Source organism: Nomascus leucogenys, chromosome 15, assembly GCF_006542625.1.
Source record: "Nomascus leucogenys isolate Asia chromosome 15, Asia_NLE_v1, whole genome shotgun sequence".
Taxonomy (NCBI): Eukaryota; Metazoa; Chordata; class Mammalia; order Primates; family Hylobatidae; genus Nomascus; species Nomascus leucogenys.
This window is the reverse complement of record NC_044395.1, coordinates 103,718,302-103,736,474: the sequence shown is the minus strand read 5'-3', so window position 1 is coordinate 103,736,474 and position 18,173 is coordinate 103,718,302. Positions and strand designations below refer to the sequence as shown.

At 40.7% G+C, this 18,173-nt stretch overlaps 1 protein-coding gene across 5 annotated transcripts in view; it reads right to left on the bottom strand.

Moving 5' to 3' along the window:
• The window catches only part of ALKBH3 (alkB homolog 3, alpha-ketoglutaratedependent dioxygenase), a 59,098-nt gene that overhangs the window by 20,407 nt on the left and 20,518 nt on the right, over positions 1–18,173 (bottom strand). For all 5 annotated transcript variants that reach the window (XM_030828869.1, XM_030828866.1, XM_030828870.1 and 2 more), the window contains exons 8-9: positions 17,881–18,090; positions 479–577 (exon numbers count right to left, since the gene is read on the bottom strand). In XM_030828869.1, coding sequence (XP_030684729.1) covers positions 479–577; positions 17,881–18,090 — 309 coding nt within the window. The remainder of the gene's footprint in view (positions 1–478; positions 578–17,880; positions 18,091–18,173) is intronic.

Here is an 18,173-nt window from a genome sequence, read left to right as displayed (position 1 = left end):
GAGACCAAAGAAAGGCATGAGATTCCATTCTCATGGTAAGTGTTTTGACATTAACATGTGCACCTTAGAAATGATCTGGCCTAAAAATGGCATGGCCTAGCTGCGGAGCTGTGTATTCCAATAAGATAGTCACTAGCTATCCTGAAGCTATTTAAATTTAAATTAATTAAATTAAAAACTCAGTTCTTTATAGCATGCAAGCCACATTTTAAGAAGTCAGTCATATGTGGATAGTGACTAGTACATTAGGCAGCGCAGATACTGAACACTTTCATCATCACAGAAAGTTCTACTGGCCACACTAGTGTCCACCTGGATCGTCAGTAGTAGCAAAACTCCTTGGAAAGAATGTCAGCTCATTCCCTCTTGCTCATTATAAAAGCAGCTTGCTTTTCACCATGTCTACTTAGAAATAGTCCTCAGAGTCAGGAAACTGCCTCCACATGAGAGCAGATTCATATTACTTGCAGATCCTCACCTGCCAATCAGCTTGTGTCGCTCCTTCCATGATTAACAAGGTCCCATGATCCAACGGTATCTTCACTCTTTCCACATACGTGTAGTCTCCATTCTCTTCCTAGAAAACAGCATTCGTTGTGATAAATTTTTCGCCTGTGTGATCAAGATGCAACAGAACCTGACAGAGGTAAAAAAAAAAAAATGGAAACCTCTGCTCAGCCAGACTGTGGGAATCCATATATAGCTCTGTAATTTGGCAGCTGCTTGACTGTGGGCAAGTTACCTCACCTCTCTGTACCCTGACTTACTCATTTGTAAAATGGGGAGGATGACAGTGACTGCCACCTAGGGCTATGGTGAGCCTCCATTGATAGAATATGTGTAAATCCCTTGAAGATTGGCATGCAGTAAGTGCTAGCTATTAGTGTCATCATCATCACAATCCAAAATGCAGAAAAGCCCATTCTGGCCTAAGAAGGAAATAAAAGTCACTTGTACAAGAATTCTTTACATCTGACTGATGTTGTGCTCTACATTTTGACATACTCAGTGTGGGGAAAATGTCCTTTTAACCAAGACTTGATGCGATGACTGCCTTCACCTTTTCACAATGTATGCTAATTTACTAATTGGCACCTATAGTCTCCATTCTTCTCATGGCTACTATGGAGTCTTGGAGATATACTCCTGCCTCTTTCCAGAACAGACAACAGCAAGATTTTCTCAAAGGGAGCTCTGGCTTGACCAAAACAGTGCTGTCAAACTGAGATTGGCTGTTTACATCTTCGAGGATGGATCACGACTCCTGTACACTTAGGATGCAAATGCCTTGTATTTACACAGAGAGCTCAAAAGCAATTTATGTCCAATATTCTCAGGAGTCTTCACAGCATAAGCTGCAAAGCAATCAACTGGTAGTGTGGCTCCTCCACAGCTGAAAACCAGGAGCATTAAACAACTGTGCTCACAGCAACAAAGAGCATGTCAAGTGCTTCGAGACTGGGACAGATCTGAGCTTCCTGATTTCTTCACCTCCATTCTGGGCAGAGCTGATGGGTCTATTCATTCATCTGCTTCACTTCCGATAGAAAGGGTTACATTTGGGTTACTGCAGGATTGATTTCAGTGCAAACTGTGTTATTACTGTATGGGTGCTTCTGAGAACTTAACTGTTTACAAAGATTTTCCCTAGGAAAATCAAAATCAAAACAATCATGAACTTGCATAAACAGTCTAAGTTCCAGGCCCCAACTTTTGGCAGTAACTTTGTCAAGCATAGTCATAATTTTTATAGACAGAAGATAGAAGCAATGTTTAAAATAACTTTGGTTTCAGTGATTGATTTTAATTGTGTCTGCCACCTTTTCTCTTCCAGTAATAAGTGGGCACCAAAACACTTACCTTTGACCCCTCAGACAACCAGAGGGCAGTGGGAAGGTGACCCTGCCCTCACTGCAGCCCAGCTCCATCTCAGAAAAGCAAAAGGCTGCTCTGATTAAAAAAAAAAAAAAAAAAAAAGCCAGACAGAGGAGACACATGTCCTACTGGGGAAAAGATATCCGGGGGGAGTGCACTGACCATGAGATTAGAGAGTCCAAGGCTCCTTAATTTAGGCTGTATAGTCAGCTATCAGATCAAGGTTCAACACAGCTAGAAGCAGAAGAATTTCTGCTACCCTCTACATAACCAGGGAGTGCAACATGGGCTTAATCTACAAATCAAGTACGGACACTAAGGAGAATAAAATAAAGTAGAAAGGAAAGACACTTAAGCACAACATGAAGGCAATTCTGAGATGAAGATCTCTTAGAACATTAAAAACACTGTTGGGGAGAAGGGGGTGCTAGATCAGTGGAAGAGAACAGGTAAACACTATAGTTCCACCTGGAAACATGAAGCAGGAATGCACCTCACACGTGAAAGAGAATTCCGAAATGCAATCAGCACTGATGGAAAGTGATGTTCAACGATCACATTTCACATACTGTTCCTAAGATCTGAACTTTTCAAATGAGAGAAAGCCTCAGGTTGGTTTTGAACACATTACGTTCAACGTAACCATTAGCCATACCAAAAAGCAGACAAGGGTGAGCCTTCATTTGGGAGGGAGCCACTCGAATCAGTCCACAAAGGAGACACCGATACACAGTGTACCCTCTGTGACAAGTGATCTCATTCTTTGCTGCTTGTTATTTATTCCTTCTAAGGTCTTTGACTTAGAAGATGCATTCCTAATTTGCAGAAGGAGACAGACAGGAAAGAGGGCAAGGGATCCTACTAATGCAACACAGAGCTCACAAATGCATCCTTCTCTTGAGGCCAGAGTGGCAACAGACCACAGAGCCACCCTTCAAGATGGCTGGAAGGGTGATGCACGGAGACTTTTTCCACTTAGGAGTCAGATAAAAGGCCAGAGGAGTCCACATGGCTGTGCATAAAGGCTCCAGTTGGTAAATGGATAAGCAACAGTGGAAACACAGGTCAGACTGTTTAGAAGAGTGCCTTCCTAGTCATTAAGCGTGGTTAAGTTACCCAAACACATCTCTGTAGCCCTTTTGATTTACTCAGGGTTTTCTTCAAAATAAAACAAAACACACCCCCAAAAACCAGGGCTAAGGATAAAATTTTCCATCCCTCATCCTGGTTAAAAGAAGCTTTTAGGGTCACACTCAAGCTACAGGGTGGGTTTTGTTGTTGATGTTCTTGGTTTTCCAAATACTGGAAACCCTACGAGTACATGGAAAAAGCGAAAAACATGTATTTTTATATTAATGCTGATCGACATTCTCATTCCTCCAACTGCAGCCAGTTCATTTGAAGGCTTAATTATGCTTTTCTAAAGCTTCTCACAACTCTTACCTCTACCTCACCAAGATATTATCCTATTCAGTTTCCTTTAAGAAAATGCTATTTGGGGTGAAAAAATCTGAATATATTTACTGTTATGTCATAATTAACCATCCAACAGATGAGAAACCTAAACATTTTTCTTTCCATTGGAAAGGTAATTCATACTATATGAGATTTGGAGTTTTCTTATAATCATCCCTTTCTTGTCCTAAAAGAATGCCTTAGAAATTACAAACAATCATCAATGCTTTAAAATCATACAGGTTTTCTTTCTAGAATATAAAAAGTAACATAAGTTTGCTAAAGTAAATGATGCACTTGCAATTACTTATTCAATCTCTGCTCTTATAAACTCCATGAGGGAAAGTTTATGTGGTCTTCCTGTTAAGAAACATTCTCAGTGCCTATCACACATATGAATAAATATGTACTGAATGACTGGGGAAGAGTACACAGAAAATGTAGAAAATCGCCTGTAATCCTATCATCCAGAGTTTATACAACATACACACAGAGTATTCCAGATATACAATCGTGTATACTCCATTTTTAATATTTTATTGAGCATTTTTCTATATCTTTAAATATACATTTCAAAAATATGGTTATAGAATATTCGTTTGTATGAACATATCCTTCCTTTAAACTCACAAATACCTTTTGACCACCTGTATACATCAGGCATTATGCTAGTACTAAGGATGGAGCAGTAAGGAGCACATGGTTGGAGACTGATTTTCATACACCAGTATTTTTTTAAAAAAAGGGGGAAAATAAATAAAAAGCTGCTGCAAGTAGATTTTTGGGCAAAACATTTCTGCATATATTTCTAGGATATATTCTTAAAAATGGAATTACTGGAGCCAAGTATATGAACTTTAAGGCACTTGATTTATATTACCAAACTGCTTTCTTGAGAAGGCTGCAGCAATCTATAATTTCACCAGGAAAACTTGACAGTACCTATCTTCTGGCTGAACATTATCAATTGACAATAACGAAAAACAATTAGGGGAGAAATGACAACTCATTCAAACTTAGAGATCTTGGATTACCAGCCAAGTTCTCTTTTTTTTTTTTTTTTTTTTTTTTTTTGAGACAGAGTCTCACTCTGTCACCCAGGCTGGAGTGCAGTAGTGTGATCTCGGCTCACTGCAACCTCCACCTCCTGGGTTCAAGCGATTCTTGTGCCTCAGCCTCCCGAGTAGCTGGGATTACAGGTGCCTGCCACCATGCCTGGCTAATTTTTTTGTATTTTTAGTAGAGATAGGGTTTCACCATGTTGGCCAGGCTGGTCTTGAACTCCTGGGCTCAAGTGATCCACCTGCCTCGGCCTCCCAAAGTGCTGGGATTACAGGCGTGAGCCACCGTGCCAAGCCCAAGTTCAACTTTTTTTTTTTACATTCTGTTTGCCGTTTGTGATTCTTCTGCTGTGAACACTCTCTGTTCATGTCCTTTGTCCATTGTTCTATGGGGGTGTTAACACTGTTTTCTTACTGATCTACAACCACAGATATTAAGACATTTGTTTGTCATACTTTTTGCAAATGCTTTTCTCATTTGCTATTTGCGTTTTAACTGTACTTACGGTATTTAACACGGAATAGCTCAAAAATTTTAGAGTCAACTCTACTGACCTTTCTTTGGCTCGTCTTCATGATTTTTATGCTTAGAAAGTCTTTTCCCATCCTGAGGAAAGTTAAATATACAACTGCATTTCCTTTTAGTTTTTTTTTAAGAGTTTACATTTTTTAGATTTAACTCTTTAATATACATGGAGTTTGTTTTTTGGTGGTGGTTGGGTTATTCTTTTTTTTCCATGCTTCTTTTTATAACAGTTTCCAGGTACTTAAACCAAAGTATCCTGCTAGACTTCTTCCACAAGATCCACCATGGCGTGTGCTCAGGTACCAGGCACATCAGGCACTCTATATCCGTTATTGCTAATCCTCAGTACAACCTCGTAAGGGAGGCAAGGAAGGTGATATTATCCATTTTATCATAAGCAAGGGGAGCTGGAGGGAAAATACTTCTCTAAGGCAAAAGCTAGCAGGAGGGCAGGCTAGCATTTGAATGTAGATCTGCCCGGCTCTAAAGCCCTACTCTTTCCACTATACTCTGCTCTCCAAAGTAAGCTCTATTCCTTCTGAAATCCTAGTATTTCCTGTCCTGATTATATGGCATCCTGACTATACTGTAGGGGTCAGAAACACCAGCAAGTAGCATAAGTGAGAGGTGTGGGCTGGGTGCAGCACAGGGAGGAGTGGGAACCATGCAGAACCAGGGGCCTGCAGAAAGGTGGTGGCTGCTCTGCCAATGAGCCGTTTCAGATCGCTGTTCCCCCAGTGCTGCCCCCTCTTCTGGGTTTTCCAGGGAAGCTGACAAGTGGGATTTTTATGTGAAATTTCCTGAGTTATAAACTTTGGTAATTAATTCAGTGTCTTTAAAAACATTGGGCAATTTAAACAAGTCTGAGGGCCAGATTCGGCTCCAGGGGTGCCCAGCTATGCTGCTGATGGGTCCATGACAGGACTGCCTTCTTTGATTCCCTTGTCAGTCACCTTAGCTGACTTGTAAGCGTCTAAGATCGTTGTCTTCTGATGTGCTTCTTGCCTCCCCTTTGCCATTCCATGCAGTAGTGCCTGAGAGACGCTCAGGACACAGGTGCTACTTCATCTTCAAATATCATCTTCCTTTACTGAATTAAATCTAGAGGCAGAAACTGTGGGGAAATATCAAATACATGTACCATTGCTTTTAGTTAGCAACTGATTGTAGCATAGGCTCCTCCAAGGTTTCAAGCAATGGGCAGAGTTTTAAATTAAAGCAGATTTGTTTATTATTTTATAGTAATCTGAATAAATCTTAGAGGCCATTATCACTTAAATAATAGTATATCTAGGTCTAGGTCTTTCAAATTAAAATTATACCTGAATAATTGAGGGTGGAGGATGGGAGGGGGGTGAGGACGGAAAAACTACCTGTGGGTACTATGCTTATTATCTGGGTGATGAAATAATCTGTATACCAAACCCTCGTGACAGACAAGTTACCTATATAACAAACCTGCACATATACCCTAACCTAAACCAAAAATTAAAAAAACATGAGACCTGAATGAAGCTGTCTGTACACATGAAGTATATTTGTGTACAAAGACCAAGTTTGTCTCCTGTACTTGTTTTTTTAACAACTGGAAATTATTTACTGTATCTCATTTATGTGTATCATAAAGAATTGACCAATATGTAAATATGTGATTTGAACCATGGTTGGCTTATGAGTGTTGCCACAACATTTTAGAAAACACAGCCGGTTCCATGTGTTAACCGAGGCCCAGCCAGCGGGCTTGTGCTTTGTGTAGAGCTGGGAGAGGCCATCCGTCCTGTCTCTCAGTGGACAATGTGCTTTCCCGATAAGGAAGGGAAGCACAATGGAAATACACCTCAACTGTTTTATTGCAGTAATTTTTTTTTGTATCTGAAACTGTATTGTTTAATATATTAAGATTTTAAAAAATAAATGCCATAATTTAAAAAAATTATCACATTCTTCATCTCACCCCCAACTCAATCAGAAAAAGTCATTCAAAGCAAAATATGCTTCCAAATTACGGATCTCAGATAACAGTGAGGCAGTTGGTTTTCCACATCATCTCTGATTCCTTAGAAGGGCAAAACAGAAAAACCTCCATCTTTGTACTAAGAAGATATTTATAAAAACAAAACACAAATGAGCAGAAAGGACAAGGTAGAAGCCAGCTACCTGTTTCTCGTTTTCCAGGTTCACAGGAAGCACCTGGCACACAGTAACTATTATTAATTTCTGCACTGGAGGCATCAGGAAAGCCTTCATGCTACAGGGGGCCCTTTTAAGTTAAGAAGTTGGAGAGCAAGCCCCGGGGAGAGCAAAGAGATAACTTAGTAGAATGGAGCAACCATACAGGAACAGTGAGAGTCCATGGATCTCTCTGGGCTAAGATCATGTATGGATTTGACAATCTGGCTAAGGAGTTTCTATTTTATCCTTTGTTCCAACAGAAGCAAATTAAGATTTTTCAGGTGGAAAACAAAGTGATGAGAGCAGTGAGCTCAACCTTTGAGGCTCTATGCTCCCTTCTTGTTTTTTGTTTGTTTGTTTTGAGAAGGAGTCTCTCTCTGTTGTCCAGGCTGGAGTGCAGTGGTGCGATCTCGGCTTGCTGCAACCTCCACCTCCCAGGTTCAAGCGATTCTCCTGCCTCAGCCTCCTGAGTAGCTGGGATTACAGGCGTGTACCACCACACCTGGCTAATTTTTTGTATTTTTAGTAGAGACGGGGTTTCACCATGTTGGTCAGGCTGGTCTTGAACTCCCGACCTTGTGATCTGCCCACTTCGGCCTCCCAAAGTGCTGGGATTATAGGCATGAGCCACGGCACCTGGCCGCTCCCTTTTTTATTCTCTTTCTCTGAACGATAATGTACAATTCCACAGTTTTACATATGGTCTATATTATTAGTTTTAATTCGATTCCACATTCAACAAATAGTTGTCTAAGCCATCTTGGGCAAGTGATTTAACACTGAGTCTCAGCCACCTCATTTGTACAATGGAAATAATAATGGCATCAACTATATAAAATTATCGGAGAATTCAATATAAAGAAGTTAGAACGGAGCCAGGCACAGTCAACACTATACACTTGTTATTTATTATTAGCATTTTACTATTGTCGTTATTCCAAAATTCCCAAATGACATCTCCAGCCAGGCCTGTTGTCTGAACTCCAGACTTATACAGTCGATTGCCTACTTAACATTTGGAAGCCTCAGGCATCTCAGATTTTGCATGTCGAAGAAGGAACTCCTCCAGCAAGGACAAAATCAAATGCAGAAATCCCAGCTTCTCTTCTACCTGAGTAAACAGCAACTCCACTCACCACTGCTCAAGTCAGACACCTGGGAGTCTGGATCCTTACCCCCACATCTAACATATTACTGGCAAGTTCTGTTGATTCATCCTCAGAAATATATCTCAAACCCATTAACTTCTCTTCATCCCTAATGCCACCTTAGTCCAAGCCAGCAGTCTCCCACTGCGATGACTACAACCACCTACTCTTTTAGTCTCCTACTCTTGCCTCTTCCCAAATTATTCTTCGCACGGCAGCCGGAGTGATCTTCTAAAATAAAAATTCAGAGCTCTAACCGTGAGTTGTAACTATTTCTCTCTGTTCATTGGATGATAGTCTAGCACCTGTAACCCCCATAGGGGTAGGGACTATGTTTGTCATGTTCACTGCTATATCCCCAGAGCTGAGCATAGTATAATACCTGACACACAGTAGGGGTTTAATTAATATTTGGAGAGGGGAGAATGAGAGAAGACAGTGAGAGAGAGGCAGGAAAGAACTGTTCCTGGAAATAATACCTGACATCTGGGTAATGGACAGAAGAGAGGGAGCAAAGATTCTAATTAAGGACATCAGGGTGAAAAAAAAAAGTCATTCTGGTACTGTAGGCATGGGTTAAAAAGTGCCTGGGATAAAGACGGTTGCTGTAAGAGAGATGCGTTCTTTATGTAGTTCAAGAAAGAATTCAGATGACTTGGGACTTGATAATATATGAGAAATAAGGGAACAAGGAAGAGCTGAAAATAACTTACGGTGTTAACCTGACCAAGAGAATGGTTAGGTTAACATGAACATAAATGAACTTACCAGCAAGTGTGGAGTTTTTCTGAAAGAACAATACGAATCTGATTTTATCATTACAGGGTGGAAGTCACATGTGCTGTTAAGTGGAAATGTCTCGTGAACATGTGGAAAGTGATGACTGGAACTTCAGATGAAAGTCAAAGCTGGAGACAGGAGATTCAGAAGTCATCCCACCAAAGAAGGAATGGTTAAAGCTGTAACAACTAATGAGATCCTATTTATTTGCTTATTCAATCAACATATGTAGAACTAAATGCTAGGAATGTAATGATAAATAAGACAGAAAGGGACCTTGCCCATATGGTATTTACAATCTACTGCCAGTTCATAATCTCCTAAAAAATAATGTAGAGAACGATAACAGAATCAAAGATAATCTTGAACCTCTATATTTAAGGGGCTGAATGTAAAAGAAAAGGCCTTAAAGGAGGCAGAAAATAGCAATGAGAAAAGTTTGGGAATTCTAAAACAAGACAGTATTTCAGAGGAAGAAAACACAGCTAATAGATGGGCATGTTTCACACACAGAGGTGATGCATCCTGGTGACCAATATTACAAGGAAGAGAGATGATGACTGAGGACAGGCTGGTGGACTTGATTTGAGGTCAATGGTATGAGGATAATTTCAGCAGAGTGGTGGGACGGAGCTAAAGAGCAGGTGTGTCAAGAATGAGTTAAGCTTTGAGAAAGGGGAGACTTCAGATGCAGACAACTCATTCCTGAATCTGTGCTTCAAAAACAAGAAAAAGCCCAAGATGTCAGGATACCTGCAGGGTCAAGCAGAGCGTTTTTTCATGATGGTAACAGATAAAAGAGATTTCTCTAGCCCGCTGGTCAAAGGATCAGACAGAGGGTGGAGGTGCTTGATAAGGATAGTCACGGCATTTTTTGCAGACTGAAATGATATTTGAAAACTAAATGCTAGGCTGTGTTACAGCTACTTACCTGCTGAGGATCAAATGTACATTTATTTGCCCTATTGCCCAACTTATGGCTATGCCAGTAATGTCCTCTTTTTTTCCTTATCATTTCTTTTCAGCTTGTTTTCCCAAACTGTGGTATTGCCTTGCCCTTGAGAACCCAGCTGAGGTCTACACTGTTTCATGGATCATCTAAGCTTGCAGCTAGAGTTGGGCTGCAAAGTTGCTCCTCTAGTGCTGATACAAGAACATAGCTGGTCCTTTTGCTCATAGTGGTAAAATATTTTTAAAATCTGACATAAACACAACATATTAATTACAGAAATGATGGAGAGAGAATAAAGCTGGGACCCCACAAAGTCATCTTTGCAGAGTTATTCTGCTGACTCAAACCACACTTTAACTGATGACATCCTAGCATCGATCTGAAATACATTACTTTAAAAACAGAAGCTGTTTCTGAAATAAGATCTGCTAAAGTAAGAAGCCAGCTAGAAAAACACAGATTTTAAGTCACTGAGGTTATTGGTTCAAAACAGTTTACCTGGCACATACAGATTTTTTGAGTTTTTCTAAAACTCTTTCCTGATTTTTGGCATTTATTTGGCTTGGAAGGTTCTGGCGAGGTAAATGAGAAAGGTGAGCAGAAAGGACTGGTGCAATCAATCATCCTATACCAGGCACACTCACTGATATTAAAAGCTCAATGACATGGGACCTCACCAATGTCTCACTAACTTAAGAGCGTTTGGGAGGCCTGGGCAATTGTTGGCTGTGGCACAGGCTCTCTCAGCAGGCATCGACAGCACAAACTACCAGGCAGACTACCTTTCCTTCTGGACTGCACACATTGAAATGTCAATGAAATTGAATGAAATCCCTGCTGACAGGGTTTACTGTTCAGAGTTATTGCTGCAATAATACTAGGGATAGGGTGGGGGTAAGAAGTTAGCGAATTTGAGCAAAAACAAATCTGGTTTTACACTCACAGTTGTAGCTGTTCCAGCTACACTGAATGTGCATGTGAAATCAGAAAAGATCATGTGATGAAGATTCCATTCTTGGCAATATAATATTTCCAAAAAATGCAACTTAAAAGAACTGCTATCTTGAAAGAGCTTCTATCTCAGGTGCTAGCACCAGAAACAAATGCCCTTCATCCTCTGAAAGCACATGAGAACACATTCCGCCATACCTCACCTCCAGCTGAGCCCAGTCACTAGCAGAAGTGCAAGCCTCTTCAGCCATCTGTTAATACCAGAACACTCATTCCCAAACTGTTCCTGGACATAATCTGATCAGACACAATCCCCTGGAACTCTTTCCCTCCTGCACCTTCCACTGTGTCCTCTGGAATTCCCATTCAAAGATGAGCAAACTCACCTATATCTTCAATCTCAATGAGCTCTGAAGGTTCTCTCTGCTTCCTCATCCTAATGGAAATCTGGCTATGTCTGGAAGACTGCAAATTCCCTGAAACCCTCTCACGTGGAAGGTGATCATGGCTCTCCATCCAGTGGCTCACAGAGCCAGGTGACGGAGCATTCTCCTTACTCCTCAATAATACTTTCAAATCATTATTCTGCAGCAGAGAATAAAAATCCCTGTTGCTCTGAGCTCATGCCATTGAATCATCCCTTTTTCTCCTTCTCTACCTTGGTCCCAAGGTATATACAAAATCTAACAATGTCCTAATTGGCCTCCTTGTTTCTTTCTAGTCCAGGCTCCATGCAGTAGCAATAGTGACCTTTTAAAATTGCCAATCAGACCATGTCACTCTTCTGCTTAATACACCTCACTGGCTCCCTGATGGACATAAAACAAAATCTGCTCCTTCCTGAGACTCATGAGTCTCTGCGTGCCCTGGTGCCTGCCCACTCTCCCAGTCTCACCACCTGTCTGAGACTCATGAGTCTCCGCATGCCCTGGTGCCTGCCCACTCTCCCAGTCTCACCACCTGTGACACTCCTCAAGCTGGCTCACTCTGCTCCAGGGCAGGGCCTCCTTTCCCTTCCTGAAACACACTTTGCTCTTCTCTGCCTCTGAGGCAGCCATCCTCCATGAAAATGTGACTCGTGAAAGATGAAAAAAATCACCAGATGGCTTAGGAATAGTCCTTAAGAGTATGGCAAGGGGAGAAAAGCCTCTACCACTGGGGCAAGGTTTAAAAAAGTCAGGTTTGCAAGCCAAATCATGGTACGCACAGAAACAACAATGAATCACTTAGTTTCACAAGGAAACACAAGTTTGTCCTACTAAAACTAAAAGTGCTGTCACTAGTAATAGAAAACTGGGAGGCTTGTTGCAAAAATCAATTATTCCCAGTGGGAGTCAGGGCATGGATTCTAGCTTGAGACAAAGCCCCAAGGACACATATGAGGACTCCAACTCCTAAGGGATCTCAAGCCTGAAGATAATTCAGGTCTTATCAGGACTACCAATCTTCATCTGCTTAAGCACACACACACACACACACACACACACACAGTCTCTTATCTACTCACCCTCACACTCTCCAAACCATTAAATGGTCCTAGAGATGGGAACTCAAAAACCCAATCACCATTTATGATCCACAGGCTGCCTTACCCTCCCTGAGGCTTCCCTATGCTCTTTCAATGAATGCCATTTCACGGACCAAGGGTACCTTGGAGTTTAGTTTCACTGCTATTTCCTTTTTCAGTTTCCATATCCGAAAAGTCACCATAGCATCTACCATTTACAAAGGCTTAAAAATTCACTGATTACTACAGCAACTTTCATGGGAAAACTTGTTGATTACTTCCATGAAGTAGCTACCAATTATCATTCCCATTTACAAAAAAGGAATAAGTACAAATGAGACAGTTGAGTGCTTTTTGCCAACATCAGGGATAGAAACAGGAAATACAACCCAATTTTTAAAATTTCATTAGAAAGTGTTTTTAAATGATCATGGCTATCAACAATTTATTTCAAGTATTTCTTTTTATTACTTATTATTTACTTGTGTTTATTTTATTTACTTTAAAAAAATAGAGATGGGGTCTCCCAGGCTGGTCTCAAACTCCTGAGCTCAAGGGATCCTCCCATCTCGGCCTCCCAAAGTGCTGGGATTGCAGGTGAAAGCCACCTTGCCCAGCCTCAAATATTTTTTGTAATCTCTTAGAGTAGGTGCTATAATCACCAGATGGATTAATAGGAAGGATAGATGACTGGAATAGCACCAGCGGGGCTGCTGGCTAAGGTGTGGGTTGTTTCCACTCTATGAAATCCTGCATAATACTAGCTTATCTAACTTCTAAATTTACACTATTTAGTATCATATTATTTTGCATTCCAATATCTTCTTTTCTAAAGTCTTATAAAAAATATCAGTATTTATGACTTGACTGACCTTTTTATACTCCACTCTTCCCAGCAGTGTACAAAAAACCCACAACCAATGAGCAAAGGAAGCACTAGGACCTCCAATTCATTGGGTGCTCTCATATACTCTACCGCTAGACTTGGTTTTACAATCATCTCTCCTGGCAATACAGACAAGATTCACATTCTTCACAAGGGCTAAAGACAGGAGTGGTTGGAGGGCTCAACTTGCTGCAGCTCAGTCACCCTGAGGTGAATAGGAGCCCCTACCATTTGCAGAATTCAGCTGATGAAGGATACAGTTTATCCAGAGGTAATTTGCTAGAAAAACAAGGCTTTTGGCATCTAAACCTCCAGTGCATCACAAACTTCCTGCTATTATCTAATAACACCCCCCAGCCATCACTGTTTCCATGGTAACCGACAGAGAAATAGCAGCCTGCCAAATGGCTTTTGTAGTTCCTTTTCCAGCTTGTTTTTTTTCAGTATAGAATTAAAACTAGCTGGGAAAAGAACCAGACTAATCTTTGCAAACAGGAACACAATGTAGTTTGAAAAGTACAACTGGGTTTGGGACAAGAAGTATAGAAAACCTTTAATAAAGCCAGCCTGATGGAATAAAAAAGGTCCACTGAAGTATATTTGATAAGCTTTATGACAGTCTTCAGACAATATAGCCTGACACCAGCCAGAATACAGATAAGGTGCCTTTCACTTAGTCTTTGATTTGAACTAAACAAAAAAAGGAATCGGAATGAATGTAAAAGCGAGCTTAAACAAGTCTACTATGCCCCTGAGGAATGACAGTAATATCATTAAAGGAAAGGGTAATTTACTCTAAAATCAAAATGAATGAGCAGCAGTTGGCAGACTTGGACTACAGGACAGTGAAAAAAAAAAAAAAACAAAAACAAAAAACCGGCACCTTGGAGGAGTGAAATGTTTAATCTGAGGGATGATGTCTACATGAAGCTGACTGAGCTGATGCATGAATCAGAGGGCACTGGTGCTTATGAAACAAAGATCTCCTTACCGTCTCAGCACAGGGAGAAACTGTTAGGAATACAGGGTGTGGAACTGGGGCAGCTTTCAGTAGATCAGCAGTTAACGGAGATCTGCTCAAGGTGCCAGACTACAAAATAAACAGCTGCTGCAAGGGTGGAGGAATTTGAATTTTTAAAAAATCAAGACTATTTCCCTTTGAAAGTGGCCCAAAACAAATGATTTTCTGTCTCAAAACTGCACATTTGAACAAAGTGCAGGAAATCTCATGACTCTTCCATGTCCGCCTGAGATGCGAAACTGTGACTCAAGTCAAATAGCCATTAACTTCTCCTCCGATGGGTCAAAGCTAATAGGAGTTTGAAAGATTCCCTCTCACAACCTCTAATAAACCCTGAACATCTCGGTGACAGACACGAAAATTACAATCTGTAGTAGTACAACGAGATAGGTCTCTAAGAGTTACAGGAAGTCAGACTCCTACAAATCCCACACAGAAGATTAACCTAATTTGTACTTTTTAAAGTATGCTTTACCTTGGGCTGTATGAATCATGAGTCATGTTCTCATCACCTGAGTTTATAAAGAAAAGTAGACAAAAATTTGCAATAATCACTTCCTTTCAATCCTTTGGAAAAAAGGATTATTTATAAGATAAAGATGATGCACTCTAAGGTATATTTTCAAGGCCATCAACTCAAAGAAAGGGTTCTGCACTTCGAGCTTAGCTACATTTGTAGAGCCCCAGGTTTCTGGAAATCTGTTAGTGAGATCTGAAGGAATCTTCAAAAGTTTAAACTTGTATCCTGTTTACACAAAAATGGACCTTACAGGTTCTGGGGAAAAAAGGTCACTTTTTACTCATGTGTGATTATAATTTCAAGTATATTAATATTCAATTTCCCAATCTTACACAAAAGCCAGAATTGAGATGATATACAAAAATTGCATGAAATTCAATCATAGTTAAGACTAGGCCAGAAGCCAAAACTTACTACAGTCAACAACCTGAAGTACCAACATGTTTGTATTTCTTCCCAAATCCCTTCCCTCAGCCAACTTTGTTAAAATCTCAGGCAAATTTTCTTACTTATTGGATCAGTATTTTAATCAAATCAGCTACCATAGTCATAGTGCAGATTCCCTTGCCACTGGCAGACAATTATGTGGACTTTACCACTTCTGAGTATTTCTTGGCCTGTATTATCATTCATGTTCATCAAAACAGGCTCCAAGAAGGCTGAGGAGAAGAGAAAGCTACAGCATGGGGCACGGCAGGATAAGGTGCTGTTCCAAATGGTTGCCCACAGAAACAACGTATGTAGTAGCTATGCCCTCCATCTACATGTTACCCTATCACCGATGTGTGCTACCAAGAAATAGCTCTTGATCACCATATGTCATATCTTTATATGAGAAAATGAAGAAATTCAGCTCTCTGGAGGGGAGAAGAAATGGGGTATTTCTGGGCACCAGAATATTGTGAATGCATAATATTTGGAAATTGCTTGTACAGTAAAATGATTTATCCAAAAAGCATACTTAGGGAATTCTTAAGCTTCAAATCTATAAATAGGCCCAAATTTTTAAAAAGGGGCATGGTGGTGGTGAATATATGTATGTAAAGAAACAGTAACTGAACACTTAAATACTGAGCAACAAAGAAAGTAAGTGTGAAGAACTAAAAACCATTATTATACCAAAGGCTATATATACTATAGCTTATTTGCCAATCAGGAGGCCAGAAGGATAACTCTAGGAGGAAGGCGCAGCGCTAGCATATGCTAGATGAGCTCCAGGAGGAGAAAGACGATTTCATCTTACTCATTCACTGCTACAGCCCCTGGTCCCAGGACCACTCCTGGCAACAAGCTGAGGTTCCATACATCTGGCTTGAGAAGAGGGTCTGAACTTAAATAATGAGACTGATACAGTGTTTCTCTACTATTTATGTAACAGGAGTCTTACTAAGGGCAGGATGAATTTTTCACACATGTAAACTTGGTATTTAACTGAGTGGAAGCTGTGTACAGAAGTATAATCATATCTAAAACGAATATAGCAAAAGTTGGTTTGTCTGATTCTCAAGTTGTATTCCTTGGTATATGAGAAGGCTGCTTTAATGTAACTGAAGGCTTAGGGAGTAAGTTCACTCAAAAAAACACTGGCAACTACCAATCCCCTCACAATGATCAAACGTTTTATGTAAACACAACCAAAGAAAACCTAATCAATGGAAATTATACCAACAAAAGGTGCTTAATGGCATGTATGCAAAATTACACAATATGCTTTAAAAATACCATGCATGGAAACCCAATACACACCAGGAAAACACTCAGTCTGTTAACTGTGTTCTTATGGAAGTATATCTGACGAAGAACTGACACGAGAACGAATAATGATGTGGTCTGGCTTAGGTCTATTTAAAAATCAGCCTGGGCCAGGTGCAGTGGCTCATGCCTGTAATCCCAGCACTTTGGGAGGCCGAGGTGGGCGAATCACCTGAGGTCAGGAGTTTGAGAACAGCCTGGCCAACATGGCAAAACCCCATCTCTACTAAAAATACAAAAATTAGCCGGGAGTCCTGGCACGCGCCTGTAATCCCAGCTACTCGGGAGGCTAACGCAAGAGAATCGCTTGAACTGGGGAGGCAGAGGTTACAGTGAGCCGAGATCGTGCCACTTGCACTCCAGCCTGGGCGACAGAGTTGAGACTCCGTCTCTAAAAAGCAAGCAAACAGAAAAACAGCCTGTTGGTTGGCCTTCCCCACTGACTGGGTCTGGTTTAATATTATCAGCTGAATGATCAGGAATGCTGGTAGAGGCACAAACACTGAAAATAAAATAATTTGCCCTTTTCTTGGCGTTACTATCTTAGTCGTAAGGGGCTACACTTTTGATTTCTTAAAAAATAATTAACTCTAGTATTCCTCAAATGTCACATAATCAAGGTAAGCGCTGGGGTGGAAACTGAAGTTATTATATCGTTATTAATTTTTTGGTCACTGTTTTTCTACCTGAATGTGGACAGATCACCATCTCTGATAATCTGGCTTGAGTTTCCTCTCTCTGAAAGAGTTACAGATTCACCTGTATTTCAGGAGAAGGCTAAGAAGGAACAAAGATATGTGTAATGCTCCGTTACAGAAAAGTAGCCATATTACCATGAAGAACACTTAAAATAAAGGCTTCTTCAGGGACGTCTTCCTTAGCCTCCTTCCTCTTCCTTAGCCTCCCACTAGCTTGAGTCATCCTTCTAAGGCTTTCCTTCACAGCATTGATCACAATTGCAATTATTTGAGTAATTGGCAATATTTATCTACCCCAACTAGACTGTATCTCCAGGAGGACAGGGAGTTTATCATAAATGAAATGAGCCCCCAACACCTAGCATAAGGCAGCCAATTCTTGTTGGACATGTAAATGAATGAAGGAGCACTTTGGAAGTCAAAAGTTAACCATGGGGAAGTAGTCACTTGAAAATGTTTCATCAACAAAATGTGTATTCCCATGCTCAAAATCTGAAAGTAGAAGCTTTTAGGAGTTCTACTTTTTTCACAGACTAATAAGAGGCAGGAAGAGCATAAGAAAAAGAGAATACTCACTGGTGGTGGCTTCTTTCTCATCTCAAATGTGCGTGTGGCACCAAAACTGAGTGAAGCAATAATGGGGCACCTTCCTAGTGAGGGCTCATCATCACTGTGCCAGTCCACGCTGTCCTTCTCATTGCGGTAAAGATTGCAGAGTAAGGAGTTGAAGGTGTGGCCAGTGTTCTCTTCAATGCGGTTCTTTAGTGTGCGCAGCACGGGATGCCACTGCGATCCACAGACCAAGAAAAGGGCAGAGACGGTCGCATAACACACAAAATGACAGCCGCATGGAAAAACAGAAAGAAAGG